Below are 19,090 nucleotides of genomic sequence, written 5' to 3' on the forward strand. Positions count from 1 at the left end.
ATGCTGTTAAAATGGAATTGTTCTTTAATTTCTTTTTCAGATTATTTATTGTTCATGCATACAAATACTGCTTTTTTTGAGAGTGAGAGAGAAACATCGATTTGTTCTTATTTATGAACTCATTGGTTGATTCTTTTTATCTTGGTGTGTGTGTGTATGTGTGTGTAATTTTCTGAAGTGAGAAGCAGGGAGGCAGAGAGAGACTCCCGCATGCACCCGACCGGGATCCACTTGACATACCCACCAGGGGCAATGCTCTGTTGCAACCGGAGCCATTCTAGCACCTGAGGCAGAGGCCATGGATCCATCCTCAGCGCCCAGGCCAACTTTGCTCCAATAGAGCCTTGGCTGCAGGAGGGGAAGAGAGAGAGAGAGAGAAAGGAGAGAGGGAAGGATGGAGAAGCAGATGGGCGCTTCTCCTGTGTGCCCTGACTGAGAATCAAACCCGAGACTTTGACACGCCGGGCTGATGCTCCACCGCTGAGCCAACTGGCCAGGGCCTCATTGGTTGATTCTTGTATGTGCCCTGACCAGGGATCAAACCCTCAACCTTGGTATATTGGGACGACATTCTAACAAACTGAACTACCCCGCCAGGGAGAATGCTACTAATTTTTGTGTGTTGATTTTCTATCCTGCTACTTTCCTAAATTTATTTATTCTAACAGGGTTTTGTGTGGGTGTGGGGATATGTGTATGTTGTATCCTGCTACTTTGCTGAACTCGTTTATATTAATAGGGTTTTGTATGGGTATGCTTGTGTGTAATTATGTTTTTTATGTATAAAATCGTATCATCTACAGACAATTTTACTTCTTTCCAATTTTGATGCCCCTCCCCTTTTTTTGTCTAATTGCTCTGACTAGAATTTTAAGTGCTATGTTAAGTAGAAGGGTTGAAAGGCATTCTTGTCTTGTTCCTCATCTTAGAGCAGTGGTCCCCAACCTTTTTTGGGCCACGGACCAGTTTAATGTCAGAAAATATTTTCACGGACCAGCCTTTAGGGTGGGACGGATAAATGCACAAAATAAAATTATGCGACCGGCGTAAAAACTGTGGTATTTTTAAATATAATTGTCGAACTTACGAGACAAGCATCAAGAGTGAGTCTTAGACAGATGTAACAGGGAATCTGGTCATTTAAAAAAAATAAAACATCGTTCAGACTTAAATATAAATAAAATGAAAATAATGTAAGTTATTTATTCTTTCTCTGCAAACCGGTACCAAATGGCCCATGGACCGCTACCGGTCCGCAGCCTGGGGGTTGGGGACCACTGTCTTAGAGGAAAAGCTTTCAGTCCTTCACAATTGAGTATGATGTATGCTGAGGGTTTTTCATACATGACTTTTACTATGTGAGGGTAGTTTTCTTCTGTTTCTAGTTTGTTGAGTGTTTATCATGACAGAATGCTGAATTTTGTCAAATGCTTTTTCTGCATCGAGATGAAAATTTGTTTATTTCCCCCTTTATTCTGTTAACATGGTGTATTATACTGATAATGGTTTTATATGTTGAATCATTCTTATATTCCAGGAATAAATCCCACTGGTTGTACTGTATAATTCTTTTAATGTACTACTGATACCAGTTTACTGGTATTTTGTTGAGTTCATGGGCGGTATTGGTCTGTAGTTTTCTTTTCTTTTAAGGTTTTTTCTGGTTTTGGTAACAGAGTGATGCTGCCCTTTTAGGATAAGTTAGAAAGTGTTCCTTTTTTCCCCACTTTCTGAATAAGTTTGAGAAACTTGGTATTAATTCTTCTTTAAATGTTTGATAGAAATTATCAGTAAAGCCATAGGTCTAGGAGTTTTCTTTGTGGGTAGTTATAGGTCTGTTTATATTTTCTGTTTTTTCATGATTTAGTCATGAAAGGTTTCTAGGAATTTGTCCATTTCATCTAAGTTATCCAATTGGTTGGGATACAATTGTTCATAGTATTTCTTATAATCCTTTATGTTTCTGTAGAATCAATAATAATGACCTCACTTGCATTTCTGATTTTATTAATTTGAGTATTTGTTTTTCCTTGGTCCATCTAGCTAAAGGTTTGTTGATTTTGTTATCTTTTCAAAGAACTAATTTTGATTTTGTTGAGTTTCTCTACTGTTTTTCTATATTTCTTATATCTCATCTGTGATCTTTATTATTTCCTTTCTCCTGCTAGCTTTGGGTTTATTTACTTTTATTTTTATTCTAGTTCCTTAAGTTGTAAGAAGTAACATTGTTCATTTGAGACCTTTCTTTTTTTAATGTAAACATTTATAGCTGATAAATTTCTTATTGTTTATTTTATTGATTTTTAGAGAGAGAAAGGGAGACAGCAGGAGAGAGACAGGAACATCTGTTACTCTATGTGCCCTGACTGGAGGTCATACAGGCAACCTCTGTGCTTCAGGGCAGTGCTCTAACCAATTGAGCTGTCTGGCCAGGGCATATATTTTTCTTTCTTTTTTTTTTGTTTTTTTTTGTTTTTTTGTGGCAGAGGCAGAGAGTCAGAGAGAGGGACAGATAGGGACAGACAGGAAGGGAGAGAGATGGGAAACATCAATTCTTCGTTGCGGTTCCTTAGTTGTTTATTGATTGACTAGAAAGCCCGGCCGTCATACGAAATGACCGCTGTTCTAGATATTATAAATTGTAATTAAAATGATTTGTGCAAAGGTGTCTGCTAATTCAAACTGAATTACCCAGGGCAGGCGGCGAGGACGCCCCTTTGCTTAGTGCCCCACGGGGTTTCCCCCTTCTACTTGCTTAATTGCTTAAAGTAGAGTGCAATGAAGGAAACCACTGGCGGTACATTTCTTAAGAGCCACCGCTAGCTCAATAAATAAAGGTGATTTAAATAATAAAATGTTAATTCACATGTCAAAGATCCTGGTCTAGGCAAGTCAATTGGTTTGTTTCCCATGGACGAAAAAGCAAACGAACTATTAATGGATCGAATGCTATCCATGTACTGTTTGCTATTTGGATGCTGATTAGTCAATAATTTATTCAAGAGTGGTAGATAATTCTCAATTAGTGGAACTACAATGTTTCTGTACTTGCAACATTGAGAAAATCCTTTCTTGCCATGGTCAAATCGATTATAGTTTCTAACTTGCAGTGTTCACATTTAATATTCATGTCACCAGAGGAATGCTCAAAAATTAAAGTTTCTCCGTTTGAAACTGTTTTAATCCTTTTTGTGTTTCAGTCAGCATTACTCTGTCGTTTTTTTTGCATTTCTCTCCTGCCTTTGTTCAAGGGACTCATTTTGTCAAGACAGGCTTTTTTGTCTTGCATCTGAGGCAAGCCTTGTTTCTCTATGCTCATCAGTCTCATTTTGCCGAGAAAGACGCATTTGCTCTGCGACTGAAGCAAGCCTTGTCTTTCTCTGCTCAGTGGTTTCTTTTTGTCGAGAAAGCCGTTTTTGTGCAGCTTTAGCTCCTTTTCTCTCCTCTTCAGTGCTGTATTTTCTAGGAGGCATTCTTAAAAGAAATTACATTAAGACGTAGTTTTTATGTAAAACAGATGATTGCCAATGCAAACAAATGTTCACCTTCCCCCTGACCCGCTCAATTTGCATTCAGCCGTGGCAACTTCACCCCATTGGCTAGTACAGTTACGCAAGCAACCAATAAGCTATCGGCGACAAACAGACACTTAAGCCACATATAATAAAGATTTCTCATATGTGCCTTGACCCGGGGGGCTACAGCAGACTGAGTAACTTCTTGCTTGAGCCAGTGACCTTGGGCTCAAACCAGTGAGCCTTGCTCAAACCAGATCAACCTGCACTCAAGCTGGCAACCTCGGGGTCTCGAACCTGGGTCCTCCACATCCCAGTCCAATGCTCTATCCACTGCGCCACCGCCTGGTCAGGCCATAAATTTCTTTCTTAACACCACTTATACTGTGTCCCATAATTTTTTTTTTATAATAGTGTGTGGGGGGGTTGTTGTTTTTATTGATTTTAGCAAGAGAGGATAAGAGGGTGAGAGAGAGAGAGAGAGAGAGAGAGAGAGAGAGAGAGGCAGGAACATCATCTGTTCTGTATGTGCTCTGACTGGAATCGAACTGGCAACCAAGCTATCTGGCCAGGGTCCACAATTATTTATATTATGTATTTCATTTATATTCATCTCAAGTTTTTTCTGATTTCCCTTGTGATATCCTCTTTGATTCATTGCTTGTTAATTGCCACAAATTTGTGAATATTCCAGTTTCCTTCTGTTGCTGATTTCTAACTATATCCTGTTTTGGTCGTAAAAGGTGCTTTGTATGATATATATCTTTTGAACTCTATTGAGATTCAATTTCTTGCCTAACATGTGGTCTGTCCTGAAGAATGTCCAGTGTGCCCTTGAGAAGATTATTTGTTGTTTCTGGGTAAATGTTCTGTATAATATGTTAGGTCTATTTTGCTTATTGTGTTAAGTTCTCTATTTCCTTATATAACTTCTCTGGTTATTCTGTCCATTATTTAGATTGCGGTATTGAATTCTCTAACTGGCCCTGGCCGGTTGGCTCAGCGGTAGAGCATCGGCCTAGCGTGCGGAGGACCCGGGTTCGATTCCCGGCCAGGGCACACAGGAGAAGCGCCCATTTGCTTCTCCACCCCTCCGCCGCGCTTTCCTCTCTGTCTCTCTCTTCCCCTCCCGCAGCCAAGGCTCCATTGGAGCAAAGATGGCCCGGGCGCTGGGGATGGCTCCTTGGCCTCTGCCTCAGGCGCTAGAGTGGCTCTGGTCGCAATATGGCGACGCCCAGGATGGGCAGAGCGTCGCCCCCTGGTGGGCGTGCCGGGTGGATCCCGGTCGGGCGAATGCGGGAGTCTGTCTGACTGTCTCTCCCTGTTTCCAGCTTCAGAAATGAAAAAAAAAACAAAAAAAAAAACAACAAGGAATTCTCTAACTATTATTGCAGAACTCTATTTCTGTTTTTCAGTTCTTTTAGTTTTTGCTTACATATTTTTCTGATTTGTTGTTAGGTGTGTAAATCTTATAATTGTTATATCTTAATGCTGTATTGAACCTTTTGTTAATGCATAGTGTCGTTTTTTGTTTCTTTTAACAGCTTAAAATTTTAAAGTCTGTTTTATTTTAAATTAGTACAGCCACCTCAGCTCTCTTTTGGTTATTATTTGCATGCATATCATGTCTTTCTTTCATTTTTAGTCTGCTTATGTCTTTGGTTCTAAAGTGAGTCTCTTGCCTGGCCTGTGGTGGTGCCATGAATTGTGTGGATCTAGAATACTGAGGTCACTGGTTCAAAACCCTGGGCTTGCCTAGTCACGGTACATATGATAAGAATAAATCAAATGAATAACTAAAGTGAAAGAACTATGAGTTGGTATTTCAAACTCCCTGTCCTTCTCTCTCTCTCTCTCTCTCTCTCAAATCAGTAAATCTTTAAAAAAATAAAATGAAAATAAAGTGAGTCTCTTGTAGACAGCATATAGTTGGATCATGGGTTTCTATACATTCTGCCAATTTTTCTTTTGATTAGAAAGTTTAATTTGCATTTAATTACAGATGAGAAGAAATTTATATCATTTTGTTATTTGTTTATATATAGCCTATAGCTCTTTTGTCTCATTTCCTGCATTTCTGTCTTTTGTCTTTAGTTGATTTTTTTTGTAGTGAAATATTTAATTCTTTTCATTTCCTTTTGTATGTATTCTAAAGCTATTTTCTTTGGGGTTAATATGGGGAGTACATTTCATATCCTAAAGTTATAACAAAACTAATTTGAATTTATTTTATTCCCGCTTAACTTCAGTGACATGCAAAAACTTTTCTCCTTTAAATCTCTGTCCCATCAATTTTGGTTGTTTATGTCACAAAATTCTATTTTTATACATTGTGTACCCCAAACTTAATGTAATGATTCTTTTAAATGCATTAGTCTACTAAATGATGTAGAGAAAAGATTTGGAGTCTCAAAGTTACTATAATACTATATTTTAAATTAACAGTTTTTTTTCTTTAACCATATTAGTCTCTTAATCATATAAGGAAAATATACAGTTCCAAGCCACCATTACAATAATACCAGCTTTTATAATTGCGCACATATTTTCCTTTATTGAGATCTTTATTTTTCCATTCAGCTTTGAATTACTGTGTAGGGTCCTTTTATTTCACTTTGCAGGACTTCCTTGAGTATTTTTATGGAACAGGTCTAATGATTGTGAACTCTCTCTGCTCTTGTTTATCTGGAAATGATTCAATTTCTCCCTCACTTTTGAAGAACAGTTTTGCCAGGTACAGAATTCTTGATTGATGGACTTTTTTCCTTTTTCTTTTTTTTTAAATTTATTGATTTTAGAGATAGGGAAAGAGACAGAAATATCAATCTGTTTCTGTACATGCCCTGACCAGGGATCGGATTGGCAACCTCTGTGCATTGGATGATGCTCTAGCCAACCAAGATATTCTGTCAGGGCTAGATATTTTTCTTTGAGTACTTTTAGTATATCAGACCACTATCTTCTGGCCTTCAAAATTTCTGCTGAGAAATCTGTAAATAATCTAACTGAGGATCCCTTGTATGTGATGAATTGCTTCTTGCTACTTTCTAGATTCTCCTTTTGTCTTTTAAAAGTTAGACTATAATGTCTTTTTTACTTACTTGGATGTCATTGAGCTTCTTGGATGTTTTTATTAATGTTTTTCTTTAAAATTGGGAAGTTTTCAGCTCTTCTTCAAATATTCTGTCTGCCCTGTCTTTCTTCTTCTTCCAGATTCCCACAAAGCATCTGTTGCCTCAGTTGTTGTCTACAAGCCCCTTAGGCTCTGGTTACTTTTCAGTTTTTTTCTTTCTGTTCTTTAGACTTAGTAATTTCTGTCATTCTGTCTTCAACATCACAAATTCTTCTGGCTGCTCAAATCTGCTTTTAAGCCCTAGCCCGTTGGCTCAGTGGTAGAGCGTCAGCCCAGTTTGTGGAAATCCCAGGTTCAATTCCTGGTCAGGGCACACAGGAGAAGCGCCTATCTACTTCTCCACCCTTCCCCCTCTCCTTTCTCTCTTCCTCTCTCTCTTTCTCTCTCTTCACCTTCCGCAGCCTAGGCTCCATTGGAGCAAAGTTGGCTCGGGTGCTGAGGAGGGCTCCATGGCCTCCACCTCAGGTGCTAGAATGGCTCCAATTGCAGCGGAGCATCACCCCAGATGGGCAGAGCGTCGCCCCCTAGTGGGCATGCGGGTGGATCTGGTCGGGCACATGTAGGAGTCTGTCTGACTGCCTCCCACTTCTCACTTTGGAAAAATACAAAAAAAAAAAAAAAAGAAAAAGAAAGAGAAAATCTTCTTTTAAATCTCTAAATGAATATTTTATATCAGTTATTTTACTTTTCAGCTTCAGAATTGGGGGGGGTCAGTTTTTATTGAAGTTTCCATTTTGTTAATACATCAGTTTTTGACTTTTTCTACATCTTCCTTTAGTTCTTTGAGCATCATTTAGACAGTTCTCTGAAAGTCTTTGCCTAGTATATCTGACATATCTTTTTCAGGGATAATTTCTGTTACTTTATCTTTTTCCTTTGAATAGGTCATAATTTCCTATTTTTTGTTGTTGTTGAAAACTGGACATTTCAATCTAGTAATGTGTAGTATCTCTGAAAATCAGATTCTCTCCCTTTCCCAGGATTTGCTGGGTTTTGTTACTATTTTTGTTGTTGTTGTTGTCATCAGATGTCTTTGTGCCAAGGATTATCCTGACATGTAAACTTAAGGCCTAAGGCCTTTTCAGACTTGTGTTTTCCCCTAGGCATGTACAGTCCCTTTCTAATTTCTTCCTTTATATGCAGTTGTTTTTGAATGTCCTAGTCTTTAATGTCTGGCTCCTAAAAAGGAAAAAGAGAAAAATGGAGAGATGGGGAGGTGGGAAGAAACAACCCAGTTCTTTAAGTCCCCTGGAATTCACTTCAGCCAAAGATGGAGGGGCTTGCAACAGTAGGGGGAAGTACAATGACAGCCTTCTCTGTGCCTGCACATCTGTAATCAGAAGCAGCAGGCAGCATATCTGGAGGACAAGGGTCCTTTTTGCCCACCTTGGCTGCCACAAGCTGTGTGCAGGCTGCTGCAGGAACACAGTGCACAGCTGCTTTCTTCAGCTGGGTGGGGTTGGGGGATAGGTAGCTGCTGTTGTTCTGAGAGCTGAAATTGAACAAAATTAACTGCAGTTTATTGTCCAGGCCTACTCTTTATCAGGTTGAGAGCATCCCTTCTAGTCATAGTTGAATGTTTTTTACCATGGAAAGGTGTTGGATTTTGTGAAATACTTTTTCTGTATTCAGCAAGATGATCATGTGGCTTTTGTCTAATTCTTTTAATGTGGTGTATTAACATTGTTTGATTCATATGTTGAACCACTTAGTCATGGTGTATAATCCTTTATATGCTTCTGTTTGATAGTGTTTTGTTGAAGATTGTTACGCCTATGTTCATAAGGAATATTGGTCTGTAGTTTTCTTGTGATATTTTAGAATTTGTAGGAGCACTGGTTCATGATATACTTTTATTCAAGGAAAAATACAATACCTGCTCATTTCAGGTGCCCAGGTGACCCCCTCACAACTTTGAGTCTTTTCTTTGATGAGTATTGACTAAGTTCCAGATCTTTGTGTTACTGATGGGGTTTTCTTAGCACCATCCCAGTAGGGCTGGGAGGTTGCCAGGACTCTTTTATAGGTACTAATCCCAATAGTTTTCAGTGCAGTGTCAGTTCTGTTTGCCATCTTCTACAGTTTTGTTAGAGCATTCCTTCAGAAACTGTCATCTTAAAGAAGTGATTTATAGCTGGCTTTGGAGACAGTGAAAATATCCAAAGATCATCTCTAAAAAGTCAATTTTGGTAACTTTTTGTTTGAAGTAGTACAGAGTAGAACTGAAATTTTCTTTGTGGTTTTTTTCTTGCGTTTACAACATTAGAAACAGCTGTTTTATGGTTGTATTTTCTTTGTGCCATCCTGTATCAATATCTCATTGATTCCTTTATCACCCTGGGTCCATACTCTAAAAATACACTAGTTTATCATTCAAAGCCACTGTGAAAGCAAAAGGCATTGCCCTCAGGCCACTGCTGGCATCTTTCTGAGCCCCCGTTTGATCCAGCCCACTTTTTTATTCACAGGTACCACGTACACAGACTTCTCGGCCAGAATCTCCAGGGATGACCAGCCCCTCCCCACGCATCCAGATAATCTCCACCGACTCTGCGGTAGCCTCACCTCAGCGCATTCAGGTACCTGCACCACTCCCACTTGGTTCTAGCTACCTGTCTAAGGGTTTCACTAAGTAGTTGTACCTTGGGCATCAAGTACAATACAACTTTTTTTTAAAAGATTTTATTTATTGATTTTAGAGAGAAAAGAGAGGGGCAGGGGAGCAGGAAGCATCATCTTGCAGTAGCTGCTTCTTGTGTATATGCTTTGACCGGGCAAGCACATGGTTTTGAACTAGTGACCTCAGCATTCTAGGTCGAGGCTTTATCCACTACACCAGCACAGGTCAGGCACAACTTGATTCTTTAAAAAATAAAAGAGGAGGCCTAACCTGTGGTAGTGCAGTGGGTAAAGTGTGGACCTGGAATGCTGAGGTTGCTGGTTTTGAAATTCTGGGCTTGCCTGGTTACGGCACATATGGGAGTTGATGCTTCCTGCTCCTCCCCGTCCCCCCTCCCTAAAGTGAATAAAGTCTTTAAAAATAAATAAATAAATAAAGAAGTTAACATTTTTTGAATTGTTTGAATTATGTACATAATAATAATACCTCAGGCCCTGGCCGGTTGGCTCAGTGGTAGAGCATCGGCCTGGTGTGCAGGAGTCCTGGGTTCGATTCCCGGCCAGGGCACACAGGAGAAGCGCCCATCTGCTTCTCTACCCATCCCCTCTCCTTCCTCTCTGTCTCTCTCTTTTCCTCCTGCAGCCAAGGCTCTATTGGAGCAAAGTTGCCTGGGCACTGAGGATGGCTCCATGGCCTCTGCCTCAGGTGCTAGAATGGCTCTGGTTGCAGCAGAGCAACGCCCCAGATGGGCAGAGCATCGCCCCCTTGTGGGCATACTAGGTGGATCCTGGTCAGGCACATGCGGGAGTCTGTCTGACTGCCTCCCCGTTTCCAGCTTTGGAAAAAGTACAATAAATAAACATCACATCACATCACATCACCATCACATCACCACCACCACCACCACCACCACCACCACCACCACCACCACACCTCACCTCACCTCATCACATCATCACATCATCACATCACATCATCACATCACACACAACAAACATAACATCACATAACACATAACATATAACATAACATAACATAACATAAAACATAACATAACATAACATAAAACATAACATAACATAAACATACAACAATATAATATAATATAATAATACAATATAATATAATAATACAATATAATACAATATAATAATACAATATAATATAATATATAATAATTTAATATAATTAATATAATATAATTAATATAATTAATATAATATAATATAATTAATATAATAATATAATATAATATAATATATATAATACCTCATAAGGTTTTTGTCAGGAATCAATAGTATATTGCTTGTAAAGTGCTTAGAATAGTGCCTGGCACATATTAATGGTTAGTTTGTACTTAATTCTATGTAATAACTATTATTACCAGTATTGTTGTTATTAACTAATCAATACTCACTTATAGGAAGTTTAATCTTCCCCAGGGCTCTGAACCTGCCCCTGGTTCACTGAACAAAGAGAAGCTTTACGTATTGAAAGTATTGTAGGATCAACAAACTGAGGTTAAAAATTCAGTTATCTCAACAAGCTGAATCAAAAGGCCCATCGCCCCAAAAAAACCATGAATAGAGATAAATGGCAGAAAAAAACATTACTTATGAGTTTGAGAGAATACCAGGGTGGACAGGTATTTGAGTGAATAAGTAAAAGAATTGCTTTCATTTACAATTTATTTCAAGCTCAGCACAAGTGAACAATATGGCAGAGTAACTAGATAATTTCTGTAGTGTTTGCTCACTCTGAAAAATGATTTTATGGACTATATTACAAACTAAGCATACTGTACTAATAAGTAAAATTGGGTAAGTTAAAAATTATAGTCCCATTATGTCTATATTGCATAATATTTTATTATAAATATAGGAGTTTATATACTTGTCATTATTTTAACTTTATACCAAGTAGAAAACACATATATGGTGTTTGGAAATTCATTAACAATGGCCTGACATTAATGTCTTACTATTCACCAGAATTAGGAACTTTATACACTGTAGCTAAATTATATTTTCTCTTTTACTTTTTCTTATTTGCTGATTGTGACTTCAAAATGGGTCCTTTATAGTTCTATACGTAGTAGGTGTTAGAATCCTGCCTACATAATTCTCCTGATTGGGAAAGGAGCTAACTGTACATTTAACCATGCTGTTAACATCATGGTCTCACATCCATCTGAGGGCAGATGAGAATGTAGTTCCCCCAAGAGACTCTGTCAGTTTCTAGTGTATGTTTCAAGAGTGTACATTTCCCCTGTATTGGTATAAGAAGAATCTTTATGCCTGGCCTGCAGTGACACAGTAGATAAAGCATCAATCTGGAATGCTGAGGTCCTCGCTTCAAAACCCTGGGTTTGCCTGGTCGAGGCACATACGAGAGCCAACTATGAACTGCTGCTTCCTGTTCCTCTCCACCCCCCACCTTTTTCTCTCTCTAAAAATCAAGAAATGAAACCTTAAAAATAAAAAATAGCGTCATTCTAGCATTGTATCCTGTACAGTTAAACTATTCCCATTGTCTGGTACTCAGCCCATGGTAACATTGCTGTCCTGGCTGGAATGTAGTAAGGTTGTGTAGACTAGATGCTTGGCGTTGGACTTTCAGTCTCCAGAGAAGATAACCTGTTAGCATGAATTTTCTGTATAACAAATAGAGTTGAAAATCTTTTTATTGAAAATTGTTAATAAAATTAGACATACCTAAGTGCAACTGAACTGATTGCATTTCAAAGTTTGGTTTATTTAAAGGAAAATTAAGGTTACAGGATGATTTCTAGGCCCTTGATGTTGGTGCTGATGGCTTTGCTGAAGTTTTTGTTTCTAGCCCTGACTTCAGTGATGATTCTCCCATGCCTTAGGGCAGGGGACAGGAACCTTTTTGGCTGAGAGAGCCATGAACGCCACATATTTTAAAATGTAATTCTGTGAGAGCCATACAACGACCCATGTACATTACGCATTATCCAATAAAAATTTGGTGTTGTCCAGGAGGACAGCTGTGATTGGCTCCAGCCACCCGCAACCATAAGCATGAGCTGTAGGAAATGAATGGATTGTAATACATGAGAATGTTTTATATTTTTAACATTATTTTTTTATTAAAAATTTGTCGGCCCTGGCTGGTTGGCTCAGTGGTAGAGTGTCGGCCTGGCGTGCAGAAGTCCCAGGTTCGATTCCTGGCCAGGTCACACAGGAGAGGCACCCATCTGCTTCTCCACCCCTCCCCCTCTCCTTCCTCTCTGTCTCTCTCTTCCCCTCCTGCAGCTGAGGCTCCGTTGGAGCAAAAAGACAGCCCGGGTGCTGGGGATGGCTCCTTGGCCTCTGCCCCAGGCGCTAGAGTGGCTCTGGTCATGACAGAGCAACGCCTGGGATGGGCAGAGCATCTCCCCCTGGTGGGCGTGCTGGGAGTCTGTCTGACTGCCTCCCCGTTTCCAGCTTCAGAAAAAATACAAAAAAAAAAATTTGTCTGTGAGCCAGATGCAGCCATCAAAAGAGCCACATCTGGCTCACTAGCCATAGGTTCCCAACCCCTACCCTAGGGCCTAGGAAGGAAATAAGTACTATGATGTTTAATGAATAACAATGCTTAGAAACCAAATAGTAGCTTCTGTAATAAGGTAGGGAGGGAAAGATGAAACAATAGAGTGACAGGCTAGGCAACATTTAGAAGCTTTGACTCTGAATGGAATAGATTTTTTAAAAGGATAAAATGAGGTAATTCCTTTAATCTTATAGAAGGTAACATCAATAAATGTTAGCAACTGAATTACAATTTAAAAAAAATTTTATAGAATAAATAAAATACTAAAAATAAAATAAACTCATGGAAAATAGTACATAGAAATCCATTATACCCTTCTTCCAGATTCACCAATTGTTTTTTGTACACATTCTGATTGTATGTATATATATATTTTCTGAATCATTTGAGAATTAGAGACATCATGCCTTTTTGCCATGGATACTTCAATACTTATAAGACATTCTCTTACATAATCACAGTAATAGTTATCAAAATCAGGAGATTTAATATTGAAACATGCCATTATTTAATCCACAGTCCATATATTAAAATGTATCAGTTATCCCAGTTAAATACTTTATAGCTATATTTTTCCATTCCAGGATATTTTTCCATTCCAGGATTTATATTACTGATTTTTAATAATGATAATTAAGGTGTGGCAATCAGTACAAGACCAAAATAATCTAGTTATGCAGGCCAGTGGAAGGTGAGCTGAAACATAGACTCATGTTCACCAGTATTGTTATCCTAATGGCTGTAAAAGGGCTTTGGGGCCAAGTAGGAAAGGTGTCAGTTCACAGAGTGAGATTGGGAGGTAGCCTTGTAGCTGGGGTTGAGAGCTGATGTTTTTTGGGATACAGGGTTCTAGCGTGGGAATTGTGGGAGGAGATGGGGGATTAAGAAGAGTCATAGGAGAACACCACTTATCTGAGAATGAAGCTTGATCTGTGTCATTGAATCACAACAAAGCTTTCAGTAAATCTCACAGGTTTTCATCATGTACATCATTCCAGGCCCGTGGTTTTCAAATTGTGTTCCTTATTGCTTCCCAGATTACATAAGCATTAGATTCAAATTTTATTTTTTAGTCTATCTTTCAAAGTGATTATGATAGATTTAAAGGAAAATATACTTGGACATGTCATGTAACAAATTTGACACTCTGGAGAGCATCAGTGCACTCACTTGTACTGCTGTGTTTATTCTCCTTGGGGAAGACCTTGGTTTAAAACTTCTCTTGCCACCTTTGTGTATTTTTTTCCTTCTTTTCCAAGTTGAGAAGAGGGGAGGGAGAGAGACAGACTCCTACATGCACCTTGACTGGGATCCGCCCAGCAGCCCCCATCTGGGGCTGATGCTCTGCCCATCTGGGGCCATGCTCGCAACTAAGCTGTTTTTAGTGCCTGAGGCAGAGGCTCCACAGAGCCATCCTCAGTGCTGTGGCCGATGTGCTAGAACCAAGTGAGCTATGGCTGTGAGAAGGAGAGGTGCGGGGTGAAAAAGCAGATGGTTGCTTCTCCTGTGTGCCCTGACCAGGAATCAAAATTGGGATATCTACATGCCAAGCCAACGCTCTACCACTGAGCTAACCAGCCAGGGCCTCCACGTTTGTGTTTTTAAGGTTTTCCCGAGATAGTTTTCCATACTCCCCATTTCAAGTTAGTATTTTTCAGGAGAGCATCATTGTACTCATTGTTTGACCTAAGGTAATGTTTAAATTTGAGCTTATAAAATACATATATATTATAAAATAGTTCTTTTAGCTACTTAAAAGGTTTCAAGTTTTACTAAAAGAACTTTTGCTGTTTATATATTTATTTTTAAATTTTTCAATCTTTATTACGATCCCCTGAGGAAGGCATCTTGGGCTCTTATAACACTCCCTTTTGCCTACGTCTCTCTTTTACCAGTTTTTTTATTCCTATACATCCCTTCTTTGAGCTACCTGTACCTGTTCTCTGCCATTTCCACATCCACAACCATCTTATGTTTCTTTCTCACTCTTATGTTCTAGTGGACCCCCTCAAGTACTGCTAGAAGCTGTTACTTGTTTGTAGGCATTGAATGGCTAATAGTGCATGCCATTAAAAAAATCACACCAAACAGGGTACAGAGTAAAAGATGAGTCTACTTTTCCTCTTCTTCCCTGTTTCCTAAGAGGTAACCACTGTTACCATATTACTATTTTCAGAGACAGGCTCTGCATATACACTAACAAGCACATATATAAAAACATACAGCATATATATATTTTTGTTTTGTTTGTATTTTTCTGAAGTTAGAAGCTGGGAGGCAGTCAGACAGACTCCAGCATGTGCCTGACTAGGATCCACGATCCACCCAGCATACCCACCAGGGGGCGATGCTCTGCTCATCTGGGGCGTTGCTCCATTGTGGCCAGAGCCATTCTAGTGCCTCAGGCAGAGGTCATGGAGCCATCCTCAGTGCCCGGGCCAACTTTGCTCCAGTGGAGCCTTGGCTGCGGGAGGGGAAGAGAGAGAGAGAAGAAGAAGGAGAAGGGGAAGGGTAGAGAAGCAGATGGTTGCTTCTCCTGTGTGCCCTGACTGGAAATCGAACGTGGGACTTCCACACACTGGGCCAACACTCTACTGCTGAGCCAACTGGCCAGGGCCTACAGCGTATTTTTAAATGTGTGTCAACGTTTTGCCCACATTTTTTTACACTTTACTCTTTTTCCTTAATCTCTTTTCCTCTTTTTCGTAAGTGGTGATTTGTTGTCCCATTTCATGGATACTGCAGTTGAATAACCTGCTTAATTTAGCACATGTGAGAGTATTTCTGTACAGTTAATTCCTCAAAGTAAGATTGCTGGGAGAAAAGGCATGTCCATGTGTAAATTTTTTTATTGAGTATACAGTAGGTCCTCACTTAACATCATCAATAGGTTCTGCAACTTTAAGTGAAACAATGTGTAACAAAACCAACTTTACCACAGGCTAATTGATAGAAACAAGAGTTTAATTCTTACAGCATTTCGTCAACATTTTAAGGAAACAACCTTGAATGTTGTTGGGGGGGGCACTGTAATTGACATATAGCATATTAGTTTTCAGGTGTGCAACATAATGATTTGATATTTGCCTGTATTGAGAAATGATCACCACAGTAAACCTAGTTATTATTTATTACCATACATAGTTACATTTTTTTCTTGTGATGAGAACTTTTAAGGTAACTTTCATACATACAATAAAGTATTATTAACAGTAGTCACTATGTTATACATTACATCCCCATGATTTACTTATTTTATAACTGCAAGTTTGTACCTTTTGACCAGCTTTACCCATAGCACTCACTCCAAACTGCTGCTTCTGGCAGTCATCAAACTGTGCTCTTTATCTATGAGTTTGTGGAGATTTTTTATTTGTTTTGTTTCTAAGATTCCACAGGTAAGTGAGAATATACAGTATTTGGACATTTTATTAATTTCTAATTCATGAGCATGTAATATCTTTCCATTTATTTATGTCTTTGATTATTTTTTTATTAGTGTCTTACAGTTTTCAGTATATAGATCTTTCACCTCCTTGGTTAAATTAATTCCTTGGTATTATATTCTTTTTGATGCAATTGGAAATGGGATTGTTTTCTTAATTTCTCTTTATGATAGTACATCATTAGTGTGTATAGAAATGCAACAGGTTTTTGTATATTGGTTGTCTGTCCTGCAACACTACTAAATTTGTTTATTATTTCTAACAGTTTTTTTGATGGGGTCTTTAGGATTTCTTATATATAATATAATGTCATCTGCAAATAGTGACAGTTTTTCTTCCTTTGCAATTTGGACGCTTTATTTTTTCCCTTGCCTAATTACACTGACCAGGACTACCAATTCCATGTGAGATAAAAATGATATGAGTAGGTATCCTTGTGTTGTTCCTGATCTTAGAGGAAAAGCTTTCAGCTTTCACGATTGAATATGCTGTTAGCTCTGTGTCCATGTGTAATTTTGACAGTCATTGCCAGTGTGCCTTCCAAAGAGGTTGTACCAACTTCTACCAGCCTGATACGAGAGTATTTCTTTCCCCACACACCCAACTGTATACTGTGTTTCATATGCTTTTTTAAAAAAAATCTTTATTTTTCTATTATAGTTGACATACAATGTATTAGTTTCAGGTGTACAACCCAGTGATTAGACATTATATGACTTACTAAGTGATCATCCTGATAACTCTCACATACATCTGACATCATATATAGTTATTACAATACTGTTAACTATTTTCCCTATGCTGTACTTTATATCCCTGTGACTATTCTGTAACTACCAATTTGTACTTCTAATCCTGTCCACTTTTTCACCCATCCCCCTAGCACCTCTCCTATCTGACAACTTTCAAAATGTTCTCCGAGTCTGTTTCTGTTCTGCTTGTTCATTTATTTTGTTTTTAGATTCAATTGTTAATATATTTGTATTTATTGCCATTTTATTGTTCATATTTTTTTATCTTTTTTCTTCTTCTTAAAGACCATTTTAACATTTCATGTATATTGTTTTGATTATGGTGAACTCTTTTAGCTTTCTGGGAAGCTCTTTATTTGTCCTTCAATTTTAAATGATGGCTTTGCTGGATAGAGTAATCTTGGTTGTAGGACCTTGCTTTTCATTACTTTGAATATTTCTCGCCAACCCCTTCTGTCCTGCAAAGTTTTTCTTCAGAAATCAGCTGACAGTCTTATGGGAGCTCCCTTGTAGGTAACTAACTGATTTCCTCTTGCTGCTTTTAGGATTCTCTCTTTGTCTTTAACCTTTTGCCTTGTAGTTATGTGTCTGGTGTGGAACTGTTTCTGTTAATTATTTGGGGGACTCTGTGTGCTTCCTGCACTTGTATGTCTATTTCCTAACCCCCTGGTTTGGGAAGTTTTCTGTCATTATTTTTTCAAATAGGTTTTCAGTTTCTTCTCTCTCTTCTCCATCCAGCACCTCTATGATACAAATGTTGGTGTGCTTGAAGTTGTCATAGAGGCTCCTTATACTATCTTCATTTTGGGGGTGTTTTATCTGTTTTGATTGGATGTTTTTTGCTTCCTTATATTCCAGACAGCTGATATGATACTTGGAACCATCTACATTACTGTTGATTCCCTCTAAATTATTTTTTTTTTTAAAAAAACGGATGGAGAGTCAGAGATAGGGACAGACAGACAAGAAGGGTGAGATGAGAAGCATCAATTCTTCGTTGTGGCACCTTGTTCATTGATTGCTCTCTCATATGTGCCTTGTCTGGGCACTACAGCAGAGCAAGTGACCCCTTGCTCAAGCCAATGACCTTGGGCCTAAGCCAGCGACCTTGGGCTTCAAGTCAGCGACCTTTAGGCACAAGCCAGTGACCATAGGGTCATATCTATGGCTCAAGCCAGCAACTCCGCGCTCAAGCCAGTGACCTCGGGGTTTCAAATCTGGGCCCTATGCATCCCAGTCTGACGCTCTATCCACTGTGCCACTGCCTAGTCTGGCCAAATTATTCTTCATCTCAATTAGTATAGCCTTCATTTCTGACTGATCCCTTTTTATGGTTTCTATATCCTTTTTCATGCTGCTGAAATTCTCCCTAAATTCCTGAGCATCCTTATAACCATTGTTTTGAACTCTGTATCTGGCAGCTTGGGTGCCTTCATTTCATTTAATTCTTTTGTTTGTTTGTTTTGTTTTTTTAAATGAGAGGAGGGGAGATAGTAAGACAGATTCCCGCATGCACCCCGACCAGGATCCACCTGGCAACCCCATCTGGGGCCAATGCTTGAATCAACCAATCTATCCTCAGTGCATGGGGCCAATGCTCGAACCATTCAAGCCATTTGCTGCAAGAATGGAAGAGAGAAAGAAACAGGGGAAGAGAAGCAGATGGTGTCTTCTCACCTGTGCCCTGACTAGGAATTGAACCTTGGACTTCTGCACACTGGGCCAACACTCTTATCCACTGAGCAAACCGGCCAGGGCTCATTTAGTTCTTTTTCTGAAGATTTCTTCTGTTCTTTCATTTGGGACATGTTTCCTGGTCTCTGCATTTTGGCTGCTTCCCTATATTTGTATCTATGTATTAGGTAGAGCTGCTATGTGTCCCAGACTTGACAGAATGGCCTTGTAGAGGAGGTGTCCTCTAGGCCCAATGGCACAGTCATCCAAGCTGGACACTCTAGGTACCCCTCTGTGTGGGCTGTGTGAACTTTCCTGTTGTAGTTGAGCCTTCATTGCTATTGGCATCACTGGGAGGGATTGACCCCCAGGCCAGTCAGCTGGGAGGACTGACT

At 39.1% G+C, this 19,090-nt stretch overlaps 1 protein-coding gene across 7 annotated transcripts in view; it reads left to right on the top strand.

Annotated features, from left to right (window-relative positions):
• The window catches only part of NR2C2 (nuclear receptor subfamily 2 group C member 2), a 115,284-nt gene that overhangs the window by 55,592 nt on the left and 40,602 nt on the right, over positions 1 to 19,090 (top strand). For all 7 annotated transcript variants that reach the window (XR_010747248.1, XM_066351888.1, XM_066351889.1 and 4 more), the window contains one exon: positions 9,117 to 9,227. Coding sequence is in view for 6 of the 7 variants with exons in the window: in XM_066351888.1 (XP_066207985.1) it covers positions 9,117 to 9,227 (111 nt within the window). In the remaining variant the exon portion in view is untranslated. The remainder of the gene's footprint in view (positions 1 to 9,116; positions 9,228 to 19,090) is intronic.

Source organism: Saccopteryx leptura, chromosome 10, assembly GCF_036850995.1.
Source record: "Saccopteryx leptura isolate mSacLep1 chromosome 10, mSacLep1_pri_phased_curated, whole genome shotgun sequence".
NCBI lineage: Eukaryota > Metazoa > Chordata > Mammalia > Chiroptera > Emballonuridae > Saccopteryx > Saccopteryx leptura.